The 22,098-nt window shown below is 38.3% G+C and overlaps 1 protein-coding gene across 3 annotated transcripts in view; it reads right to left on the bottom strand.

Moving 5' to 3' along the window:
- NRDC (nardilysin convertase) overlaps window positions 1–19,595 on the bottom strand; it is a 101,063-nt gene extending 81,468 nt beyond the window's left edge. Inside the window, exon 1 of one of the 3 annotated variants that reach the window (XR_009607483.2) lies at window positions 19,068–19,595. Coding sequence is in view for 2 of the 3 variants with exons in the window: in XM_060624264.3 (XP_060480247.1) it covers window positions 19,068–19,411 (344 nt within the window). In the remaining variant the exon portion in view is untranslated. The remainder of the gene's footprint in view (window positions 1–19,067) is intronic. The other 2 variants (XM_060624264.3, XM_060624265.3) reach the window with 2 other exon arrangements.
- Window positions 19,596–22,098: the final 2,503 nt, after the last annotated feature.

The following is a 22,098-nucleotide window of genomic DNA, read 5'->3' as shown; positions in this document are numbered from 1 at the left end:
GCTTCTGACTCTTGGCATCAGCTCAGGTTATGATCGAGCAGTGGTGAGATCGAGCTCCACACTGAGTGTGGAACCTGCTCAGGATTCTCTCCCAATCTCTCTCTCTCACTGCCCCTCTCCTGCTCACGTGCGCATGTATGTGTGTGTGCGCGCTCTCTCTCGCTCTCTCTCAAATTAAATAAACATAAAAAAGAAAAGAAAAACTTCCTGGAACTGAAGAACATACATTCTAGACTGACTGAGGAATAAAGGTACAACAAAACAAATGCATTGATTGTTACCTGATATGTTTGACCATAGCTGGAAAAGTTTTAAAGCTCTGGCAGAGTAGTAGGGAAGAATTCATGTTAGATAACAAAGCACACTAAACAAAAATAATAAGGCATCTTCGATATAACACCAAAAGTACACACGGCAAGAGAAAAAAAATAAACTAGACATCATCAAAATTGAAAACTTTTGTGCTTCAAAGAATACTACCTAAGGAAAAACTTTGCAAATCATTTATCTAATGAGATGCATATCTAAAACACAACTATTACTACTCAATTAAAACAAAAAATAAAGACGAGCAAAGGATCTGAATAGACATTCTCCGAATAAGATATACATGGTATAAGACAACAAGACGACCAAAAACCACATGAAAAGATGTTCAACATCAGCCATCAGAGAAATGCAAATCATAATGAGATACCACTTTACACCTACCAGGAGGGCTATACTCAAAACTACAATGAGCTATCACTTCACACCTGTCAAAATGACTAAAATTAACGACACAGGAAACAAGAGATGAGGGTGAGGATGAGGAAAAAGGGGAACCCTCCTACCCTGTTGGTGGGAATGCAAACTAGTGCAGCCACTTGGAAAACAGTATGAAGTTTCCACAAAAAGGTAAAAAACAGCAATTTTATGATCCAGCAACTGCACTACTAGGTATTTACCCAAAAGATCTAAAAATACTGGTTTGAAGGGATACATGCACCCTGATGTTTAAAGCATTATCTACAATAGCCAGATTATGGAAGGAGCCCAAATGCCCACTGACTAATGAATGGATAAAGATATATATATATGAACATTACTCAACCATAAAAAAGAATGAAATCTTGTCATGTGCAATGACATGGATGGAGGTGGAGAGTATTATGCTAAGTGAAATAAGTCAGAGAAAGACAAACACCATATGATTTTACTCATATGAGTATTATGAAACAAATGAGAATTTAAGAAACAAAACAGAAGAACATGGGAGGGAGGGGTGGACAAGAGAGAGGCAAACCATAAAAAAGACTCAACTACAGAGAACAAACTGAAGGTTGCTGGAAGGGAGGTGGGCAGGGGGATGGGTTAAAATGTGTGATGGGTATTAAAATGGGCACTTGTGATAAGCACTGGGTACTGCTGTGATAAGCAATGGGTGTTGTTATGTAAGTGATGAATCACTAAATTCTACACCTGAAACTAATATTGCACTGTATGTTAAATAACTGGAATTTAAATAAAAACCTGAAACTAAAAAAAAAAAAAAAAAAAAAAAAAGATTGTAACAAGTATTGGTGAAGATGCAGAGAAATTGGAATTCTTTTACACTGCTAGAGAAAATTGTAAAATGGTACAGCCACTTTGAAAAATAGTCTGAAAAAAATCCTCAAATGGATAACCAGTTTCCATCTGATCCAGCAATTATGCCCCTCTTTATTATATACCCAAAATAAATAAAAACATAAGTTCACACAAAAGCTTGTACATATATGTTCACGGCAGCATTACTCATAATAACCAAACAGTGTCCACCAACTGTTGAAATAAATAAAATGCAGCATATTCATACAATGGAATATTACTCAGAAATAAATGAAGTTCTAACAGATAGTACAACACGGATGAACCTTAAAAACAATACACTAAATTAAAGTAGCCAGTCACAAAGGATGAAAAATTTATGATTCCATTTACATGAAATGTCCAGAATAAGCAAATCTAGAGAGCAGAAGACAGATGAGTGTTTGCCTAGGGCTATGGAGATGGGGGACTGGGGAGACTGAGGTGAGGAGTGAGGGATTCCTTTTTGAGGTAATAAAAACATTGTGGTTATGGATGCACAACTGCAAATACACTAAGAACTATTAAGTTGTACACTTTAAATAAAGTCTATTGTGTGATGTGTTACTTATATCTCAATAAAGCTGTTCTTAAAAATAAGGCAATTAGGAGCACCTGGGTGGCTCAGTCGGTTAAGCAGCCAACTTCGGCTCAGGTCATGATCTCAGTTTGTGGGTTCCAGCCCCACATCAGGCTCTGTGCTGACAGTTCAGAGCCTGGAGCCTGCTTCAGATTCTGTGTCTCCCTCTCTCTCTGCCCCTCTCTGACTCATGCTTGCTCTCCCTCCCCCAAAAATAAACATTAAAAAAAAATTTTAATAAAAAATTTTTAAAAATAAGGCAATTAAAGAGAAAACAGTTGTTCAAGAAAGAAAATATAGTAGACTACATGTCCCAGTACAAACAATATTTGGATACTGCAAATACTGAATACTGTTTATCAAAAAAACTGGGATGTATTTTACAATAGAGAAAGGGAAGAGGGGAGAGTTAGATATAAATTTCATTACCAGAAAAGACCTGGCTAATGAAAAATAAAAAATTATTTATTTTAGCAACATAATCAACTAGATTAAGATTTGTGTCAAGTAAAATAAACAGTAAGAAATCATTATTGTTTTTGTCTACATAACATGAAGATTTTTTGAAAAACCCTCCCTGCAAGTAAAAAATATGAACTTTTAGGCCATAATATAATGAAATACGAAATCAACAAAATGGAACGTAGTAAAGATCCCTGAAAAAATATCCATGCATTTATGAAAACCTAACATATGATAGAGTTAGCATTACAGGAAAAAAAGACATACCAGGAATTAAGAAACTATGGTTACAGCCTTTAAAAGAACTGTTTTTTACTTTTTTTGAAGCAGTAGGAAAAAATCCAATGAAAAAATATTTCATGATACATTAAATTCTCTGAAATTCAAATTTCAGTCTCCATAAAGTTTTACTGGCACACAGCCACACTCATTCATTTACATCTATTGCTGCTTTCTCCTTCCAAAGACCTTTGTGGCATTTTCACTGTTGTGCACTGCAGGCTCCACACTGTAAAAATTGCAGCAATGCACTTTATCACCCACCAGCATTTCAAGTGCCACATGTATCACTGTAAGTGCAACTTTTTAAAAAATATTTTTGAAAATGTTTTATTTTTGAAAGACAGAGTGCGAGTAGGAGAGTGGCAGAGAAAGAGAGAGAGAGAGAATCCAGGCTCTGAGCTATTAGCACAGGAGTTGAACCTACCAACAGTGAGATCATGACCTGAGCTTGGATGCCCAACTGAGCCACACAGGTGCCCCAGTGCAACTTTTTTTAAAGTGGCAATACATATTCATCATGTCCAAATAAGGAAAGGGAAAAATGAAATTCAAATGTCACACTTTTAGTGTGGATTTTGTTACCAAATAATAGGAAAATGCTGTTTATTATGTAATATTATAGCTATGCTAAAAGAATAAAATGTTATTACCAAGACTTAGCACTCATCACAGTATTCACAACTCACAGAAGAGCAACACTCAGAAAAATCAGAAAATTTAAAATGAAATACCTCATTACAGTAGAATTTCTTCACAAAAATTAAAGATGAAAATGAGACTACAACCAAAGTAAGTTTCTGAGTAGCTCCATTTGTTAGCTAAGCAAGGAAAACTATTTACCAATGACGAGTTAGACTGTATTTTGTAACAGCTGAAAAAATTTATAAAATTAATTATTAATTAAACTATTAGCCTGTTGATGAGAACTACTGCTCAAAGATATGAGGACCTTAGTAACTGATAAGCAATTAAAAACAAGGCAAATGATTTCAAGATTTTGACTTTTGATGTGCCTAGATATGTTACCAACAACTCAGCTATTTACTTGAAGAGTCAGTGCCAAGTCTGAAGTGACTGAGCAATTAGCCTCCATGAATATTCTGCGAGAACTACAGATAAGAATATTTTCAAAGGGGTTGAGAAAACATGAATGTACTACAACTGGAAGTGGGATCTAATATATAGTCCCACTAATGTTGGTAAAATAGGTATGGAGCAGAAAAAAAGATTTAGTTGGACAAATTTACCTTTTGTGAGGTGTTTCAAAGTCTATGATTATTCATGATCTTATCAGCAGTACTCTACAGAAAATATTTGAATCTATCATGTATTAAGGAGACAGTAGCGTCACTTATTCTTGTAGACTTCACAATCATCAGTTCTGTGAATTTTTGTTAGAAATAGAGGCTGAATATCTTGAATTACCCTTATTGTAGAGCAGTTTGATGGCTCAGCAATGGGAACATTTTATTGCAATTTTTGAGCTCAAGGCTAAGACAAATTTTTCTGCAAAAAAACCGCCTTCCACCACTATTGTCAAACACCAAATGGCTTTGGAAATTAGCTTTTGCTGAAGGCTCCATAATGTTTCTGAATGAATTCAACCCAAAATTACAAAATAGCACTTATGCAAAACATCTTATGGTAAAGTCATTTCAACAACAACGAATGTTATCTGAATCACAATAATGGCAAACTGCTTTATACACTTCCCGTGCTGTCAAAAGTTAAAACAAGAAGCCATAGCTCCATTACCACACAAATTTGCAGCAGTTATGTTTTCCAAGCAAACTCTAGTTCCAGCAAGTTTTTCAGATTTTGGTGCAAGCATAAGGGAAATTTCCATATTTGTAAGTCCTTTTAACTGTGCAAAGACTCCATCTAATTAAGGAGGTTCCACCTAATTTTCAATCAGAAATGATTAATCTACTATGTAATAACATGCTAAGGGGCAAAAATATCACAAGAATCTAACAGAATTCTATAAATGCTTTCCAAGCAATGAATATGCTAAATTAAAAGCATGTACTCAGGGACTGATATCAGTATTTAGCAGTAACTATCAGGATGAAAACACATTTTCAAAGATGAAATCTGTAAAATCTCATTACAAATCAGTATTAACAGATGCATATTCACAATCAACTTTGATTACAAGAAACACTAACTGTGAACCCCCCAAAAAACAAATGTTACCCCAATAAAAAGAATTTCACTGTGGGCACCTGGGTGGCCCAGTTAGTTAAATACCTGACTCTTGATTTGGGCTCAGGTCATGATCTCATGGTTGTGAGATCAAGCCCCACACTGGGCTGGTGCTGAGTGTAGAGTCTGCTTAAGATTCTCTCTCTCCTTCTCCCTCTCACCCCCATCCCCAACCACCCCCAAGCATAAGTTCTCTCTCAAAAATAAAAGAAAAAAAGGAAGAAAGAAAAAGAATTCCACTCTTCTCACTAGTAAATCTGTATTATCAAAAAAGTACTATTACTATATTTTGAACTTAATACAAATTTTATTTAAAATTTGCAAAGGCACCTTGATGGCTTAGTTGGTTAAATGTTGGACTTCAGCTCAGGTCACGGTCTCACCGTTTGTGAGTTCTAGCCCTACTTCAGGCTCTGTGCTGACAGCTTGGAGCCTGGAGCCTGCTTTGAATTCTGGGTCTCCCTCGCTCTCTGCCCCTCCCCCACATGCACTCTGTCACTCTCTCAAAAATAAACATTAAAAAAAATTTTTTTTAATTTGCAGAAATTTTGGAAGCACCTGGTGGCTCAGTCAGTTAAGCATCCGACTTTGGCTCAGGTCATGATCTCACGGTTCGTGGGTTTAAACCCCACATCAGGCTCTGTGCTGACAGCTCAGAGAATGGAGTTCAGCTCTGATTCTGTGTCTCCCTCTCTCTCTGCCCCTCCACTGCTTGCGCTTTCTCTCTCTCACTCAAAAATAAATATTAAAAAAAAAAATTTTTAATTTGCAGAAATTTTTAAAAATTGCAGAAATGCTTTCTTCCTTGTTATAAAAGTACCCACCTAATATCTTTAATTTTGCCTCTTAACTGGCAAAGCCTAAAATGTTTACTATTTACCCTTTAAAGAAAACATTTGGTGACTTCTGGGATATAGACTTCAAAAGGTGTACTTGGACAACTGGTTGTCCCTATTTTTTAAAAAGTGATAAAATTAGATCCATATCCTATAAAAAGCAAAACTGTAAAACTTCTAGAAGAAAATAAGATGAAAAAAACACAAACAATAAAAATAAAGATAAAGTACTATGACTAACTTTTCAGACTTTATAAACAAAGGATAAAGATAAGCTATACAGACTTAGAGAATACATTTGCAACTCATATAACCAACAAAGGATTCAAAATATGTAAATTATCAATTTAAAGAAGAAGAGAAAGAACACTCCTCTCCAACAAAATGGGCAGTTCATAAAAGGAGAAATCCAAATGGCCAGGAAACATGAAATAATGCCTGATCTTATTAGTAATAAGGTAAAATGCAAACAAAAGGACTTTTTGAAAGAGAAAATATTTCCTAAAGATCAATTCTCAGTAATTTTTTTAAAGTCTGATTTCTTATTATTTCTGAGAAAAAGAGAGAGAGAGGCAGAGGGAGAGGGATAATCCCAAGCAGGCTCCACACTGACACAGGGCTCATGTGCAGGAGATCGTGACCTGAGCTGAAGACACTTAACTGACTGACCCACCCAGGAGCCCCTCAATAATTTTTAAATCTAACAATATCAAGAGTTGGTAGGAAACGCTATAAAAGCAGGAACACTAATGCTCTATTGGCATAAATGTAAAATAAAACAGTACAACCAGTTAGAAGAGTATTTTGGAAACATCTAGTAAAAAACAAGTTGTTTCAGGGAAGAAAAAAAAAAGAGAGGAGCACCCGGGTGGCTCACTTGGTCGAGCTTCCAACTTCGGCTCAGGCCATGATCTCCCGATTCATGGATTGGAGCCCTATATCCGGCTCACTGCTGTCAGTGTGGAGACCACTTCAGATTATCTGTGCCCCCCGCCCCCCGGCCCCTCCCAGACTCACATCCCCTCTCAAAAATTAAAAAAAAAAAACAAAAAAAAAAACCCTTTTTCCCTTATAGGTATATATACTCTCAAATGTGTGCCCAAGGAGTCATGTATAAAAATGCTCACTGAACAGGCACCTAGGGGGCTTAGTCATTAGTCAGTTAAGCCATCTGACTTTGGCTCAGGTCATTATCTCCAGGTTGGAGAGTTTGAATTCCACATCCAGTGAGCTCAAGCCCTGCTTCGGGTGAACGCTGCTTCTCTTTCTCTGCCTCTCATGGGATTCCCTCTCTCTCTCTCTCTCTCTCTCTCTCTCTCTCTCTGCCCCTCACAAGACTCTCTCTCTCTCTGTCCTTGCTCACTTGTGCCCTCTCTCAAAAGAGAAAAAGAAAAAATGTTCACTGAACACTAGAAACAAATTAAATGTCCAACAATCAGAGAAAAGATAAATTGTGGCATAATCATAAAAAAAATAACAGAAACCTGGGAATAATCTAAATGACCAATAATAGGAAAACAGACAAATTATGATATATTCATACAAGATATTACTAAAGAGCATTTACCATTAATAACTAGAGTATTACACTTTATTAGCACTGATAAATCTCAAAAGCAATGCTAAACCAAAGGAAAAAAAAAGGCAGGTTCTGAGACATCTAATATGACAATTTCTATTTGTATGTCTTAAAACATGCAAAAACAAGAATATATACTGTTTACAGATAAATGTACATTTGATAAAAAGTATAACAATATATATAGGAATGAATTTTATCAAATTCAGATAATGGTTAATACTGGGAAAAGAGGGTAGGGAATGAAATGAGAGAAGCAGTTATAAAGAGCTTCAACTGTATTGGTATGGTTTTATTTCTTTTATTTTTAATTTTTTTTTTTAATGTTTATTTTTGAGAGAGCATGAGCGGGGCAGGGGCAGAGAGAGAGGGAGACACAGATTCTGAAGTAGGCTCCAGGCTCTAAGCTGTCAGCACAGAGCCCAACGCGGGGCTAGAACTCACAAACTGAGATAATGACTGACCTAAAGTCGGACACTTAACCGACTGAGCCACCCAGGCACTGCAGTATGGTTTTTTTTTTTTTTTTTTTTTTAATTTTTTATCTGAAACAAAAGAAATAAAATGATAAGACTGAAAAACTTATCTTTATATAACAATCAGAGCAGAGGAGAAAAGGATGAAAGAGTCAGAGATGGAAGCAAGGCTGAGACAGGTACTACTGTAGGCACTGGGGATTCAGCAGTGAACAAAACAGACTCCTTGCTCTCACAAACCAGTAAATATATAGTATATCAAGTGGCAATAAGTGCTATGAAGAAACATAACCATGAGAAAGGGTATAGGGATTGGGAACCTGAGTAAAATTGTTATTTTATACAGGGTTCTATTTAAAGACAATGAAATTGGATGAGATAACGCAGGGAGCAAAGGTAGCCAGGGAAAAGAAGAGGTCTGAGAACTGAGCCCTCGGTACTCCAAAATTTAGAGGTCAAGGAGATAAGAAGGAACCTTCAAGTGAGGCAGAAAGAGAACTAGAACAGTGCTGACTGACCTGGGAGCCATCTGAAAAAAGCATTTCAAGAAGGAAAAAATGATTAACCATGTCATATGATACTGAAAGGCCAAGAAAGATAAGAACTTGAGAACGGCTCAACTGTAAAGGATATTGGTGATCTTGAAAACAGCTGTTTTGATATAGCAATAGTGGCAAAAGACCACTCTTGAGTTCAAGAAATTATGGGAGTGTCAACTATACCTCAATTAAAAAAAAAAATTGGGGGGAGTACGTGGGTAGCTCAGTCGGTTAAGTGTCCGACTTTGGCTCAGGTCATGATCTAGCAGTTTGTGAGTTCCAACCCTGCGTCAGGCTCTGTGCTGACGGCTCAGAGCCTGGAGCCTACTTCAGATTCTGTGTCTCCCTCACTCTCTCTGCCCCTCCCCCATTCCCACTCTGTCTCTCTCAAAAATAAATAAAAACATTTCAAAAAAATTTTTAAATAGGGGCGCCTGGATGGCTCAGTTGGTTGAGCATCTAACTTCGGCTCAGGTCATGATCTTGCAGTTCATGAGTTTGGGCCCCACATCGGGCTCTGTGCCGAGAGCTCAGAGCCTGGAGCCTGCTTCTGACTCTGTGTCTCCCTCTCTCTCTCTGCTCCTCCCCTGCTCATGCTCTGTCTCCTTCTCTCTCAAAAATAAACATTAAAATAAATAAATAAATAAATAAATAAATAAATAAATAAATAAATAAATAATTTTGGGGGGTGCCTGGGTGGCTCAGTCGGTTAAGCATCCAACTTCGGCTCAGGTCATGATCTCACAGTTCATGAGTTTGAGCGCCACATGGGGCTCTGTGCTGACAGCTCAGAGCCTGGAGCCTGCTTCGGATTCTGTGTCCACCCCCACTACCTCACCCCCGCTTTCTCTGCTCCTTCCCCACATGCACTCGTGCTTTCTCTCTCTCTCTCAAAAATAATAAACATTAAAAATATTTTTCAATTTTTTAAATGATAGTATGGAACATATTAATGGCAATGAAAGCTATAAATCACACATTAAATGAAAAAATATATAAATTAAAATGGACATTATGTCAAAAAAAAGAAATAATGAGAATAGATGAACTGCAAATTTCAAGTGTAGACAATTCTTTTAACAAGCTTTGCTACAAAGAAAACCAAGAAACTTGAGTAGATGGAAGGTATAGCTCACAGAGGATGTGGAAAAAAAAAATGTCTTTCCCCTGAAGACAGGAATGATTACAACATATCTGTATACTCGTGGAAATGATCCAGTAAAACAGAGAAACTGGTAATGCAGAATGGAAGGGGAACAACTGCTGGAATTGATGGACAGCATCAACAAAGAGCAGATGGGGCTAGTGCACAAATGAAGAGATGGGTCTTAAGAGGTACAGACATGTGATTCATTAGTAACAGAAGAAAAGGCATGCAAAGACTCAAAGAGACAAAGTCCCTCCCTACAAAAATTTCAAAATAAGGGGTAAAGATAAATTTAACTTAAAAAATTTAAAACAGCTTGAAAAAAATTGCTACAGGGGCACACAGGAGTGTAAATAACTTACATGTGGGAGGGGAAGACTGACCTAAAAGAGTGAGAAAGGATTCACAAGGGGCGCCTGGCTGGCTCAGTCAGTCAAACATGCGATTCTTGATCTTGGGGTCATCAGTTTGAGCCCCACAGTGGGTGCAGAGATTACACACATACATAAGATTCACAAAGGAGGCAATACTTCAACTCACAAGGCAAATATGACCTAAGAGTATAGCATGTGCCAAGAAAGAGTACAAAACAGCACAACAGAAGATGAAACTAGAAAGAAACCAAAATGAACGGGCTTGGAGCTTATCTCCCATGGTAAGAAATATGCTTAGATGGAACCAAATGAGAACACAATCCATTTACACTAATCAGTGCTCAATACCTGTTCAGAATGTGTTTTCACAGAACAGCATTTTAGGCTATCATGTAATAAAAGCATTACCTAATAGGATTACGGTAAAAATTAAGTGAGATCAGGGCGCCTGGGTGGCCCAATCGGTTAAGTGTCCGATGTCAGCTCAGGTCATGATCTTGCCATCCGTGAGTTCGAGCCCCGCGTCGGGCTCTGGGCTGACAGCTCAGAGCCTGGAGCCTGTTTCAGATTCTGTGTCTCCCTCTTTCTCTGACCCTCCCCCATTCATGTTCGGTCTCTGTCTTAAAAATAAAAAAACGCTAAAAAAAAAAAAAATTTAAGTGAGATAATCTACGTAAACTCCTTAGAATAGGACCTAGTATATAGTAGGCACTTAACAAATACCAGCTATTATTATTAGAAGGAAGATTACTGTTGATGGTAGTGATATATATATATGAAATAACTTTTCAAATTACAATCTACTTCCAACCCTCGCGAAAACAGTTAAATTCTGGTCCAACCATATAATTGAGCCTTCCAATGCTCCCCTCCCCCAAAATACTAGAAATAGACTATACTCAGTTTCCTGTGAGTTGGACTGACTTCATTCTGGAAAACAATATGACTATGAGACCTATGTCAGAGTGGAAGTCCCAGAATAAACCAATCGCCTTGTCTGCCAGTTCTCCCAATTACAGATCATCTTTGAAACAGACAAGGTCACCAGAGGTTACCCTACATATCTACCAAACTCATTAGGACTGGGTTCATTCGCAAAGGACTCTGTAGGGAATAAAGAGGCTTCTTAGGTAAAGAAAATTTGACAATATCTCATAAAATGGTAATGATTAAATATGGTATATCTACACAATGGACCGACTTTGTTGGTAGACAAAGTATGTATACCGAAAAACAGTAAGAAAATGTTCACAACATTGTTAAATATATACCATTTTTTAAAAAATTTTTTAATGAGAGAGACAGAGACAAAATGTGAGTGGGTTGGGGCAGAGAGGGAGGGAGGCACAGAATTTGAAGCAGGCTCCAGGCTCTGAGCTGTCAGCCCAGAGCCTGATGCGGGGCTCGAACTCACGAGCTGTGAGATCATGACCTGAGCCGAAGTTGCTCGCTCAACCGACTGAGCCACCCAGGCGCCCCTACCATTTTTTTAAATGTATAGCAAAATAGTATAGTACTGGCACAACATACACACATAGACCAATGGAAAAGAACTGAGAGCCCAGAAATAAACCAATACATGCTTACATGATCAATTAATCTATGACAAAGAAGGCAAAAATCTACAATGAGGAAAAGAAATTCTCTTCAATAAATGGTGGTAGGAAAACTGGACAGCTACATGAAAATGAATGGGCCTGAACCACCTTCTTACACCATACACAAAAGTAAACTCAAAATGGATTAAAAAACCTAAATTTAAGTCCTGAAACCATAAAACTCCTAAAAGAAAACATAGGTAGTAATCGCTTAGACATCAACCTTAGCAATATTTTTCTGGATATGTTTGCCCAGATAAGGGAAAACAAAAGCAAAAATAAACTGGGACCATATCAAACTAAAAAGCTTTTGCACAAAGAATGAAACCATCAACGAAACAAAAAGGCAACCTCCTCACTGGAAGAACTGCAAATAACATATGCAATAAGGGGTTAATATACAAAATATATGAAGAACTCCTATGACTCAACACAAAAAAAACAAATAATCTGACTTAAAATGGGCCAAAAATGCGCACCATGGGACTTCAGTCGGTTAAGCGACTGACTCTTGATTTCAGCTTAGGTCATGATCTCCCAGTTCATGAGATCAAATCCCATGTAGGTTCTGCACTGACAGCACAAAGCCTGCTTGGGATTTTCTCTCTCCCTCTCTCTCTCTCTGCCCCTCCTATGCTCACACACATATGCACTCCCTCACACTCTCTCCCTCTCTCTCAAAATAAGTAAGAATTTTTTTTTTAAAAATGGGCAGAAGACTTGAATAGACATATTTCCAAAGAAAAAATACAGATGGCCAACAGAAACATAAAAAGATGCTCAACATTACTAATCACAAAACCACAATGAGAAATGACCTCACACCAGTCAGCATAGCTAAAGGAGTAACAAGGCAAGCATGTGGAGAAAAGGGAACCATTGTGCATTACTAGTGAGACTGTAAATTGGTGCAACCACTATAGAAAACAGTATAGCAGTTCCTCAAAAACTAAAAATACAAGTATCACAGCATCCAATAATTCCACTTCTGGGTATTTACCCAAGAAAAATGAAAACACTAATTCAAAAAGATATATGCACCCTGTATTTACTGCAACATTATTTACAATAGCCAAGATATGGAAGCAACCTAAGTATCCACTGACAGTTGAATGTATAAAGATGTGGTATACATACATGATGGAATATTAGTCGTGAGAAAGAATGAAATCTTGCCATTCATGAAAAGATGGATGGACCTACAGGTGAAATAAATCAGACAGACAAACACATTTAAATACCATATGATTTCACTTATATATGGAATCTGACAATCAAAACAAACAACAAAGGAAAACAGACTCGAAGAGAACTACTAGTGATCACCAGAGGGGAGATGGTGGAGGGATAGGTAAAAGGTGAAGGGGATTAAAAAGTACAAACTTCCAGTTATAAAATAAGTCACGGGGAATAAAAGTACAGCATAGTGAATACAGTCAATAATATCGTAATAACTTTGTGTGGTGACAGTAACTATACTTACTATGGTGAGCATATCACAATACATAGAATTGTCAACTCACTATGTTATACACCTGAAACTTACATGTCAACTAAATGTCAATTAAAAATATACATACAAATTACAAATGCATAGCACAAAGGAATAAAGACTATAAAAATGCAGCAAGTGGTTAATGCTGGATGGAATGATTATAAGAATTTTTAAATTTTTTGTTATTTAAATTTCCTACAATGAATACCTAATACTTTTATTTACTGATCTTCTTTCATTATTAAAAAGTAAATAATCCAAATCAAATTCCTTCTTTCTTTCCCTAGAGAAATAAGCTTACTGAATATCATTCCTAATCATTTCTATATAAATCTAAACATAAAGAACTATATTTTAGGTAAACATATAATGAGAGGTGTTATTTTTTCCTTTTAAAAACAGAATTATAGGGGCGCCTGGGTGGCTCAGTCGGTAAAGCATCTGACTTCAGCTCAGGTCATGATCTCACCGTCTGTGGGTTCGAGCCCCCGTCAGGCTCTGTGCTGACAGCTCAGAGCCTGGAGCCTGTTTCAGATTCTGTGTCTCGCTCTCTCTCTGCCCCTCCCCCACTCATGCTCTGTCTCCCTCTGTCTCAAAAATAAACAAACATTAAAAAAAAAAAAAAAGAATTATACAACCTACTTTGGTCTGCAACTAGCTTTTTTCATTCAACAATATATCAGGACATGTTTCCATTTCTTTTTTTATTGCTATATATGATTTTCATTATATAAAAAACTTAATCTTTAGTCACTAATGGTCATTAAAGTTGTCACCAATTTTTGCTATTACAAACAATGCTGCAAACATCATTTAATTGGGAACATATTGGGGTGCCTGGATGGCTCAGTCAAGTGACCAATTCTTGATTTCGACTCAGGTTGTGATCTCACGGTCATGGGACCAAGCACCACATCATGCTCTGCTCAGAGCTCCCTCCCCTGCTTGTGCTCTCTCTCTCTCTCTCAAAATAAGTAAACTTTAAAAAATTAAAAAATAATAAAGTAATTGGGAACATTATAGCTAACATCTGTGTGCTATGTGCCAAACACCACAAGCTTCTACATGAATTAAATACACAATATCACATATATTATTACTACTTGTATAATTTACATTTTGTCTTCTGTAACCTACCCATTCATACTATTTTCCCTGAAAACCAACTAATTATGTTTTTAAATTGGCCAGGATACAAAAAATTTTTTTAAGTTTATTTACCTTTAGAAAGAGAGAGAGAGAGAACTGAGCACGCACATGAGCAGGGGAGGGGCAGACAGAGAGGGAAGGAGACACAGAATCCAAAGCAGCCTCCAGGCTCTGAGATGTCAGCACAGGACTTTAACCCACAAACTGTGAGAACATGATCTGAGGAGAAACCAAGGGTCGGAGGCTTAACTGACTGAGCCACCCAGGCACCCATGGCCAGGATACAAATTTAATCTAAAAAATTACTGGCAGAATATCCCCATGAGTTCCATGAAAACACCTAGCATATGAGCACTCATGCATTTGTACATTCTACAAATATTATCTGAGAACCTACTATGTGCTGGACACTAAGTGAACAAGACATAGTCTCCATATTCACTGGTTTTAGCCTAGCTAAATTGAGTTAACAACAAGAGAGGAAAAAAAAGTAAAAAATAGAATACATCAAAGAAAGACTAGTATCTTATATCAGTGCACACCATTCAAACACCATTCAATACACAATTATAATTACCTCCTAAACCAGTCTTGCCACATCCTATGGATCTGATCTTCAGATTCATCTTAAAACACTGGTTTACTTACGTCATTTTCATGCTCAAGAACCCACAACTTCTCTTAGTATTTCCCAAATACACCTCACCCATTCTCATTAGCTATTTCAACCTTCACCACTAAAGGATTCCTGTTTCCCACTACAACTCTTAAAAGAATCACTTAAGTAAACCTCAACGCTTACTTTACAGAACAAAAAAATCTATAAAGCAAGAATGCTTTCAGCACCTAACTGCCTGCATCCATACTCATTACACCTTCCTCCATTTTCAGTGAAGAGATTTTGTGTTCCTCTTCTCTAAACCAATGGCTTCGTGAATATTCTCGATCCCGTCTCCTCACTACTATGTAAGGATTTTGTTCCATTATCTCCTGTATCTTCAACCTCTCCCTCTCTGATTCTTTTTTTCCCTCAGGCAATAAACATTCTCAAGTTTCTTCTGCCTTGAAAAAAATTCTCCCTTCACCCCATATAATACTTTATCCTAAAATTTTCTCTCATCCCCTCCCCTTTAAAACCAAACTTCTTTAAAAATGTCTATCTCATTATCTAAAATGTCTCACCTTGTGACTCAATGAAGTCTAGCTTCTGCCTCCCTATCATTCCTTTAAAACAGCTGTCACCAGGAACAAATAATTTCTTGGGTCTCCACAAGATTGTTCTCAGTTCCTGGGGCACTGGGTGACTCAAGTCGATTTAGTGTCCGACTTCGGCTCAGGTCATGATCTCACAATTTGGTTCATGGGTTCGAACCACCAGACTGTTAGTGCAGAGCCTGCTTGGGATTCTCACTCTCTGCCCCTTCCCCACTCATGCTTTCTCTCTCAAAATAAACCTCAAAAAAAAAAAAAAAAAAAAAAGATTTTTCTCAGTTCTTATAGTACCTGACTTCTCAGAATAATCTAACAATGATCATTCTTTGCATAAAGCATTTTCCACTGCTCTTCATTTAAAAAAAAAAAAAAAAAAAACCCACTATCATCTAGTTTTTCTCCTTCCTAACTGTTCCTTTTCAATTTCAGTGGTTTATGGGCTGCTTTTCTTCTGTGTCCTTAAAGGTCCTCTGCCTTAGATTAATGTGCCTAAGGTCACATAACTAGTGACAGAAGACTAGATACACAAAGGACTAAAAATGCCATACTTTACACATGCTAGCACCTCTTACATTTAATGCATTTGTGCTTCAGTATCTGCTCCCTAACTCTACCAAAAGTCTAGAAGAATTAGAATTCTTTTTAATGGACTAGAGAATTTTTTTAATGCTAAATCTTATTTCCAAAAGAAACATTTTAGTTCGAGCCCCAGTAGGGCTCTGTGCTGACAGTTCAAAGCCTGGAGCCCGCTTCTGATTCTGTGTCTCCCTCTGTCAGCTCCTCCCCTGCTAGCACTCTGTCTCTCTCTCAAAAATAAATTAACATTAAAAAAAAACAGTAGTTCCCAATTTGAAGTCCCTTAATTCTTCCAAATAAGGAAATCAACATTTACTAAACACTTATACAGATCCCTAAAAAAAAAAAACAAAAACAAAACAGAATAGATGTCCTGTAGGTATGTTTAACATTTCACAAAAGCTAAATACAAATTACACATATACATAAGTAAAATTCCACAGGCTATTACTTAATAAGTGCGGGTTGGTAAGCAAATCTTTCTAGGCATTATTTCACCCTAATAATCCTTTAATCAGGTCTGCCTCTGGTGCTTATTCACACATTCCAAAGACATATAATAAGATGGATATGTACTGTAACAGACGATGTACAAAATCCTACTGAAATACAGTTAAAGGAGGGATTGGTGCTACATATAAAAACTTCACAGAGAAGACATCTGAGAGGGTCCTAGAAGGATAATTCAGCTCTCTGGGCTGCAGATGCTTCATGTCTGTTTCTGGCTACAAAAATTCACAGAATTTCACTTTAGGTTGGATAAGTCTTTAAAGATCATCTAGCACTGAGGTTTTCCACTTTTTTTTTTAAGTAACAAAATCTTTTCTTTAGAAGTCTAATTGAAACTTTCAGTATATTAGAGATAAAAGCGGACTTGCTCTTTTGAAAGGAGAAAGTCACTGGAAAATACCTATACTAATCAACCCCCATTCACTTTAAAATAAGAAAAACGAGACAGTAAGAAGAAAAATGATTTGAGAAAGGACCACATCAAAATAGAAATACAATATATTCAAAGAATTCTTCTTAAGTATTACCTCTTCTTTTAAATCTTTCCTAATTTTCTCCCTAAATGCAGTTTACAACTCCTTATATTATTCCTTAGTATATAAAACATATACTTCCATTATGGCTTCTATAAATTTTTAGCACCCTAATTTTAGCTTTTTTTTTTTTTAACATTTATTTATTTTTGAGAGACAGGGCGAGACAGAGCACGAGTGGGGGAGGGGCAGAGAGAGGGAAGTACACAAAATCCGAAGCAGGCTCCAGGCTCTGAGCTGTCAGCACAGAGCCCGATGCGGGGCTCAAACTCATGGACCACGAAATCATGACCTAAGCCAAAATCGGCCGCATAACCAACTGAGCCACCCAGGTGCCCCTAACTTTTTTTTTTTTTAACATGTGTGTGTCCCTCTTCTACATTGGAAGCTCCCTGAACACAAAGGCTGTCTTACTCATTTTTTTTGTATGCCCAGCATTGAGAATAAAATTAAGTTATATCCAATCAAGTTTTAGAAAAGATTTAAGATAGCGCAGTGCGTGGCACACAAGACTTTAGTATTTGTCAAATAAATTTGCCAAAATAGGTCATTAAATGAAATAACATATCTAAAGCAGTTAGAACAGTATTTGACACATGGTGTATATTCTTTAAACATTAGCTGTTAATATGTAATTTTACGTAGGCTAAAAAAACTGAAGCTATTACTGAACATTTAATCTAGAAAACTAAGCACCTTTAATCAAGGTTTCAATTTGCTCATTCACATATTACTAATGCAAACACATCTTTGATGAGAAAAAGATTTAGCCCATCCATAAAGATCTCTTGACCCTGCAGCCTGGAAAAAATAGTACAAAGAATTGTGTACTGTTAATCTCTAGACTTGAAGCTAAAGGAGAAATGTGGCCAGTCTTAAACTAGAAGCTAAATCACCTGTTTCAGTCATCTGTCCAATGGGAGTGATGGGGAGTGGAAAAGATTACCTCCAAGGTTCTTTCCTGTTCTAACACTGTAGAGGCTTCTAACAAATTGGGACCTAGAATCCTTCACCTTTCAACTCAATAGGAGCAAGAACTCTATAAAAATCAGTAAATGGTGCACTGGATTTGGTGTCAAATGGACAGGGTTTTTATATCAGTTGTAGTTAACAGTGTAATTCTAAGTAAGAAGCCAACTCTCTGGATCTCAATTTCCTCAACCTGGAAAATGAAGTTGTTGGACAATATGATCTCTCTTTAAAATACATCATAGTCACAACATTCTATGAAATAAGCTACCTCTGAAAGAAATATTCAGGCAGATGTTTAGAGGATTCCGGCATAAAACAAAAAGCAGACAATTTCAGAATTAAAAGAAACCTCAGAAGACTTCTATGACTCACACAACTCAGACCTACGTCCTCTCTAATACACTTTGGAAGAGGTCACCCAAACATTCTAGTAATGAAGAACAACCCATAGAAACAAACCACTTCATCGTAGGCCAACTATGACGCCCAAGTTCTTTTACTGAAGCCACACTATCCTCTATAACTTCCACCCATTAGTTTTACCCCTTTCAACCAAGGGCACCTATTTATTTGTGGCCAGTGATAATATGCCCCTTAAATATCTTTTCCAAAATTAAAATTCCCAACTCCTTCAACCTTTCCTCATAACCTAATACCAAGACTCCCTCACCATCCAGCATGTCTTCCTCAGAGAACCCACCATTCTTAGCGAATGTCAAAATTACTCCAAGAGCCCTTCCCATTCTGACATCCTGATTCCTCGTGAAACTCAAGATTTCCCACTTGTCCGGCTGACACCACATGGAAGCCCCTAATTGCCCTCCACCCAAGGAAGCACCTGTGATGGGAAATGTGCCCCTGTTGCTCTTTCGGGAGACAGAAACAGAGAAGCCCCCACCCGGCTCTCCTCCCGGGTCCAAGCCTCCTCCCTCACCGGTACTGCTTGGGGTCGCTGGGAGACTTGACGATCTCAGGGTCTCCGGCATTACTAACAGACCCCCTTCGTCCCTCTTCCTCAGATTCATCAGCTCCTAGACGGGCAACACGGCCGCTCTCTCCCAAATCCTGTCCGTTGGACTGCAGGTCAGGACAGCTGCAGGTAGACTTCGCCTTGTTCCTTCCAGGCATGGTCAGAGTAGGAAAGGGTCTGGCAGCAGCCGAGTCTTCGCACCGACCCCGCGCTCGAATTCTCCACAGCGCCGCGGACTCCCGCCCGGCCTCAAACCACAACTTCCTCCCGGTGGCACAGACTGCAGCAACCGTGACTCTCCTCAGCATTCACCACCAAGCTAGAGCGATGGGCATCCCGCTCGCCTGGGCCCACCTCCTCCCCCTACTCCTCCAGCCGCTCCTCCTCCGCGTTCCAGAGGCGGCGGCGGCCGGCGCTGGTGCTGCCGCAGCCGCTGGGGAGGACAGGCCTGAACCCCTCCCCCAATCCGGTCTGCCTCACACCAGCTTCCCTCAAGCCCCCGCCCTCGCGGTCGCCGATGTCGTTACTGATTCTAGCCAATCAGTAGGGAAGAAGAGAGGTCACGCGCATGCAAACAACCAATGGGAACAGGGAATAAAAAGTACCAAAGCGACCGGGCCGGATTTTTGGAGCACCTAGAAACCTAGGGTGGGCGGGGCGAGGAAGTAGAGGCGGAGAGAGTGGCGCGGAGGACGACGGGAAGAAAGTGCTTGCGCCGCGTTTATGACGTTTCTGGGGTGTAGGTTTGAGGGGAAGGCTGAATAATGTTCCGCGGCCTTGAGAAAAATATTCCCCTAATGAGAAAACCGAGAAGCGAGTGGAGAAAATGAATTCCCAAGTTTTTTTTCTCCGATTATATTTTGTGTATTCTGCCCTTCACAGCCGGCGCGTAGCCATAGGCTGTGACTCAGCATATAAAAAGCGGAACGCCGGAAGTATTTTTCGCCGCCGGATGGGAGCTGCGAGAGAGCTAAGCAAAGCTGAGTGCCAGAGATAGCCGTTAAAGTTTTTCACCTTATCGCCAGGCAAACCTTGGTGCTATATGCCCTCAGAGCCTAAGAAAGTGCTTGAAAGACCAGTGTGCTCATTCTTCCATGCGAGAACATTAGCTACCCCACAGCCTAGAGTCCACAGCATTATGTTCAGCTAACTTTAATTAAGTAGCCACAGCTTCCCTGGCTACTACTCTGAAGTACCTTTTTCCAAAGTTTTTTCTGCTTGTAATGGTCTTTGGTGGGCCATCATCTAAACTGTGACTGAAACAGACATACTTGGAAAATAAAAAGCAACTGCCATGTTAATGAAGTACAATATACTGACACGTAAAGGGAATAAATCTGTATAAATGAATGGAGAAAGACCAAGCAGAGGGAGGGATTCATTTCATGGCTGTTAAAGGTATTTAAATGTTTCTAGGCCGCCTGAGTTCCAGACACAGGGAATGCGATCAGGAACAAACAAAAATCCTTGTCTTTATCAGGCTGGCTTTTTTTTTTTTTTTTTTTTTTTTTTAAGTAAACTCTACATCTGTAAGGTGGGGCTCCAACTCAATACTCTGAAATCAGGAGTGGCATGCTCTCCCAACTAAGGCAGCCAGATGCCCCTGGGGATTTGCATGCTAATGATAATGGGGGGTGGGGGGACAATAAAATCAGTGATATATTTTTAAAACAATGAATGCTCTGACAAATAATGCAGGGTAGGAGAATAAGGAGTTGGGAAGAGTAAGTGCAATGATTCAGGCAGGAGATGATGAAAACCTGAACTAGGGCAGCAGATGAGATAAAATTGAAAAAATATTGTTCAAATATTCCAGTTTATTTTCATACATCTTTTCAGGATGATCATCTATCAGTTTTTAAGCTAAGAACTCCTCTGGACTTCCCTCCTTCAAGGAAATGTTTTTTCTTGTATATCCAGCCCCCAGCTTAGCTTCCCAGTCAGTACATTGTGAAGCAGTCAGTAATGTTTGTTGTTGAATAAATACCTGAAGTGACATGTCTATTTTGAAGGTGTTTTGTTTGTTTTTACTTACCAAAGCAATAACATCATAAATAAGGAATTTTCAGATTCAGCCAGTAATTAGAATTTTATAGCTGGGAACAAAGAGAGGCCATATCTAAAGTGTGACCTGGGGGTGCCCAGCTGGTTCAGTCAATGGAGCATTGATCTTGGGGGTGTGAGTTCAAGTCCCATGTTGGGTGTAGAGATTAAAAAATAAAATCTTAAAAAATAATAAGAAAGTGTGACCCGTTAGTTTTTTCCCTTTAGAAAGAGCCCTCTAAATCTTATAGTTGACCCGACTGTAGAGATACAGTAAGAGATATGGTGTGTGTTTATTTATATAAATAAATATCAAGGCATACATTTATTCATTCAACCAACAAACTGAGCTCCTAATATGTGCCAGGTACTGAGAATAAAGATACTGGGAATTACAAGAGAACTAGTGGGAGAGACATTAAACAGGCACACAAATTTTTTCTTTTTTTTTTTTTAATTTATATTCTGGTCAGTTAATATACAGTGCAATATTGGTTTCAGAAGTAGATTCAGTGATTCATCACTTACAATACCCAGCGCTCATCACAAGTATCCTTCTTAATACCCATCATCCAGCTAGCCCATCTCCCACTCACCTCCCTCCACCAATCCTCAATTCATTCTTATCATTAAGAACCTCTTGTGGTTTGTTTCCTTTTCTTCTATTCCCCCCAACCCCACCGTCTTCCCATATGTTCAACTGTTTCGTTTCTTAAATTCCACATATGAGTAAAATCATAAGATGTTTGTCTTTCTCTGATTGACTTATTTCCCTTAGCATAATCCATTCTAGCTCCATCCACGTCATTGCAAATGGCAAGATTTCTTTTTTTTTGATAGCTGAGTAATATTTCATTGTATATATAAACCACGTCTTTTTTATCCATTCGTCAGTCAATGGGCATTTGGGCTCTCGCCATCGCTTGGCTATTGTTGATAATGCTGCTATAAA

Source organism: Panthera onca, chromosome C1 (genome assembly GCF_046562875.1).
Source record: "Panthera onca isolate mPanOnc1 chromosome C1, mPanOnc1 haplotype 2, whole genome shotgun sequence".
Lineage (NCBI taxonomy): Eukaryota > Metazoa > Chordata > Mammalia > Carnivora > Felidae > Panthera > Panthera onca.
Note: the sequence above shows the minus strand (reverse complement) of the source record. Positions and strands in the feature narration are given on the sequence as shown.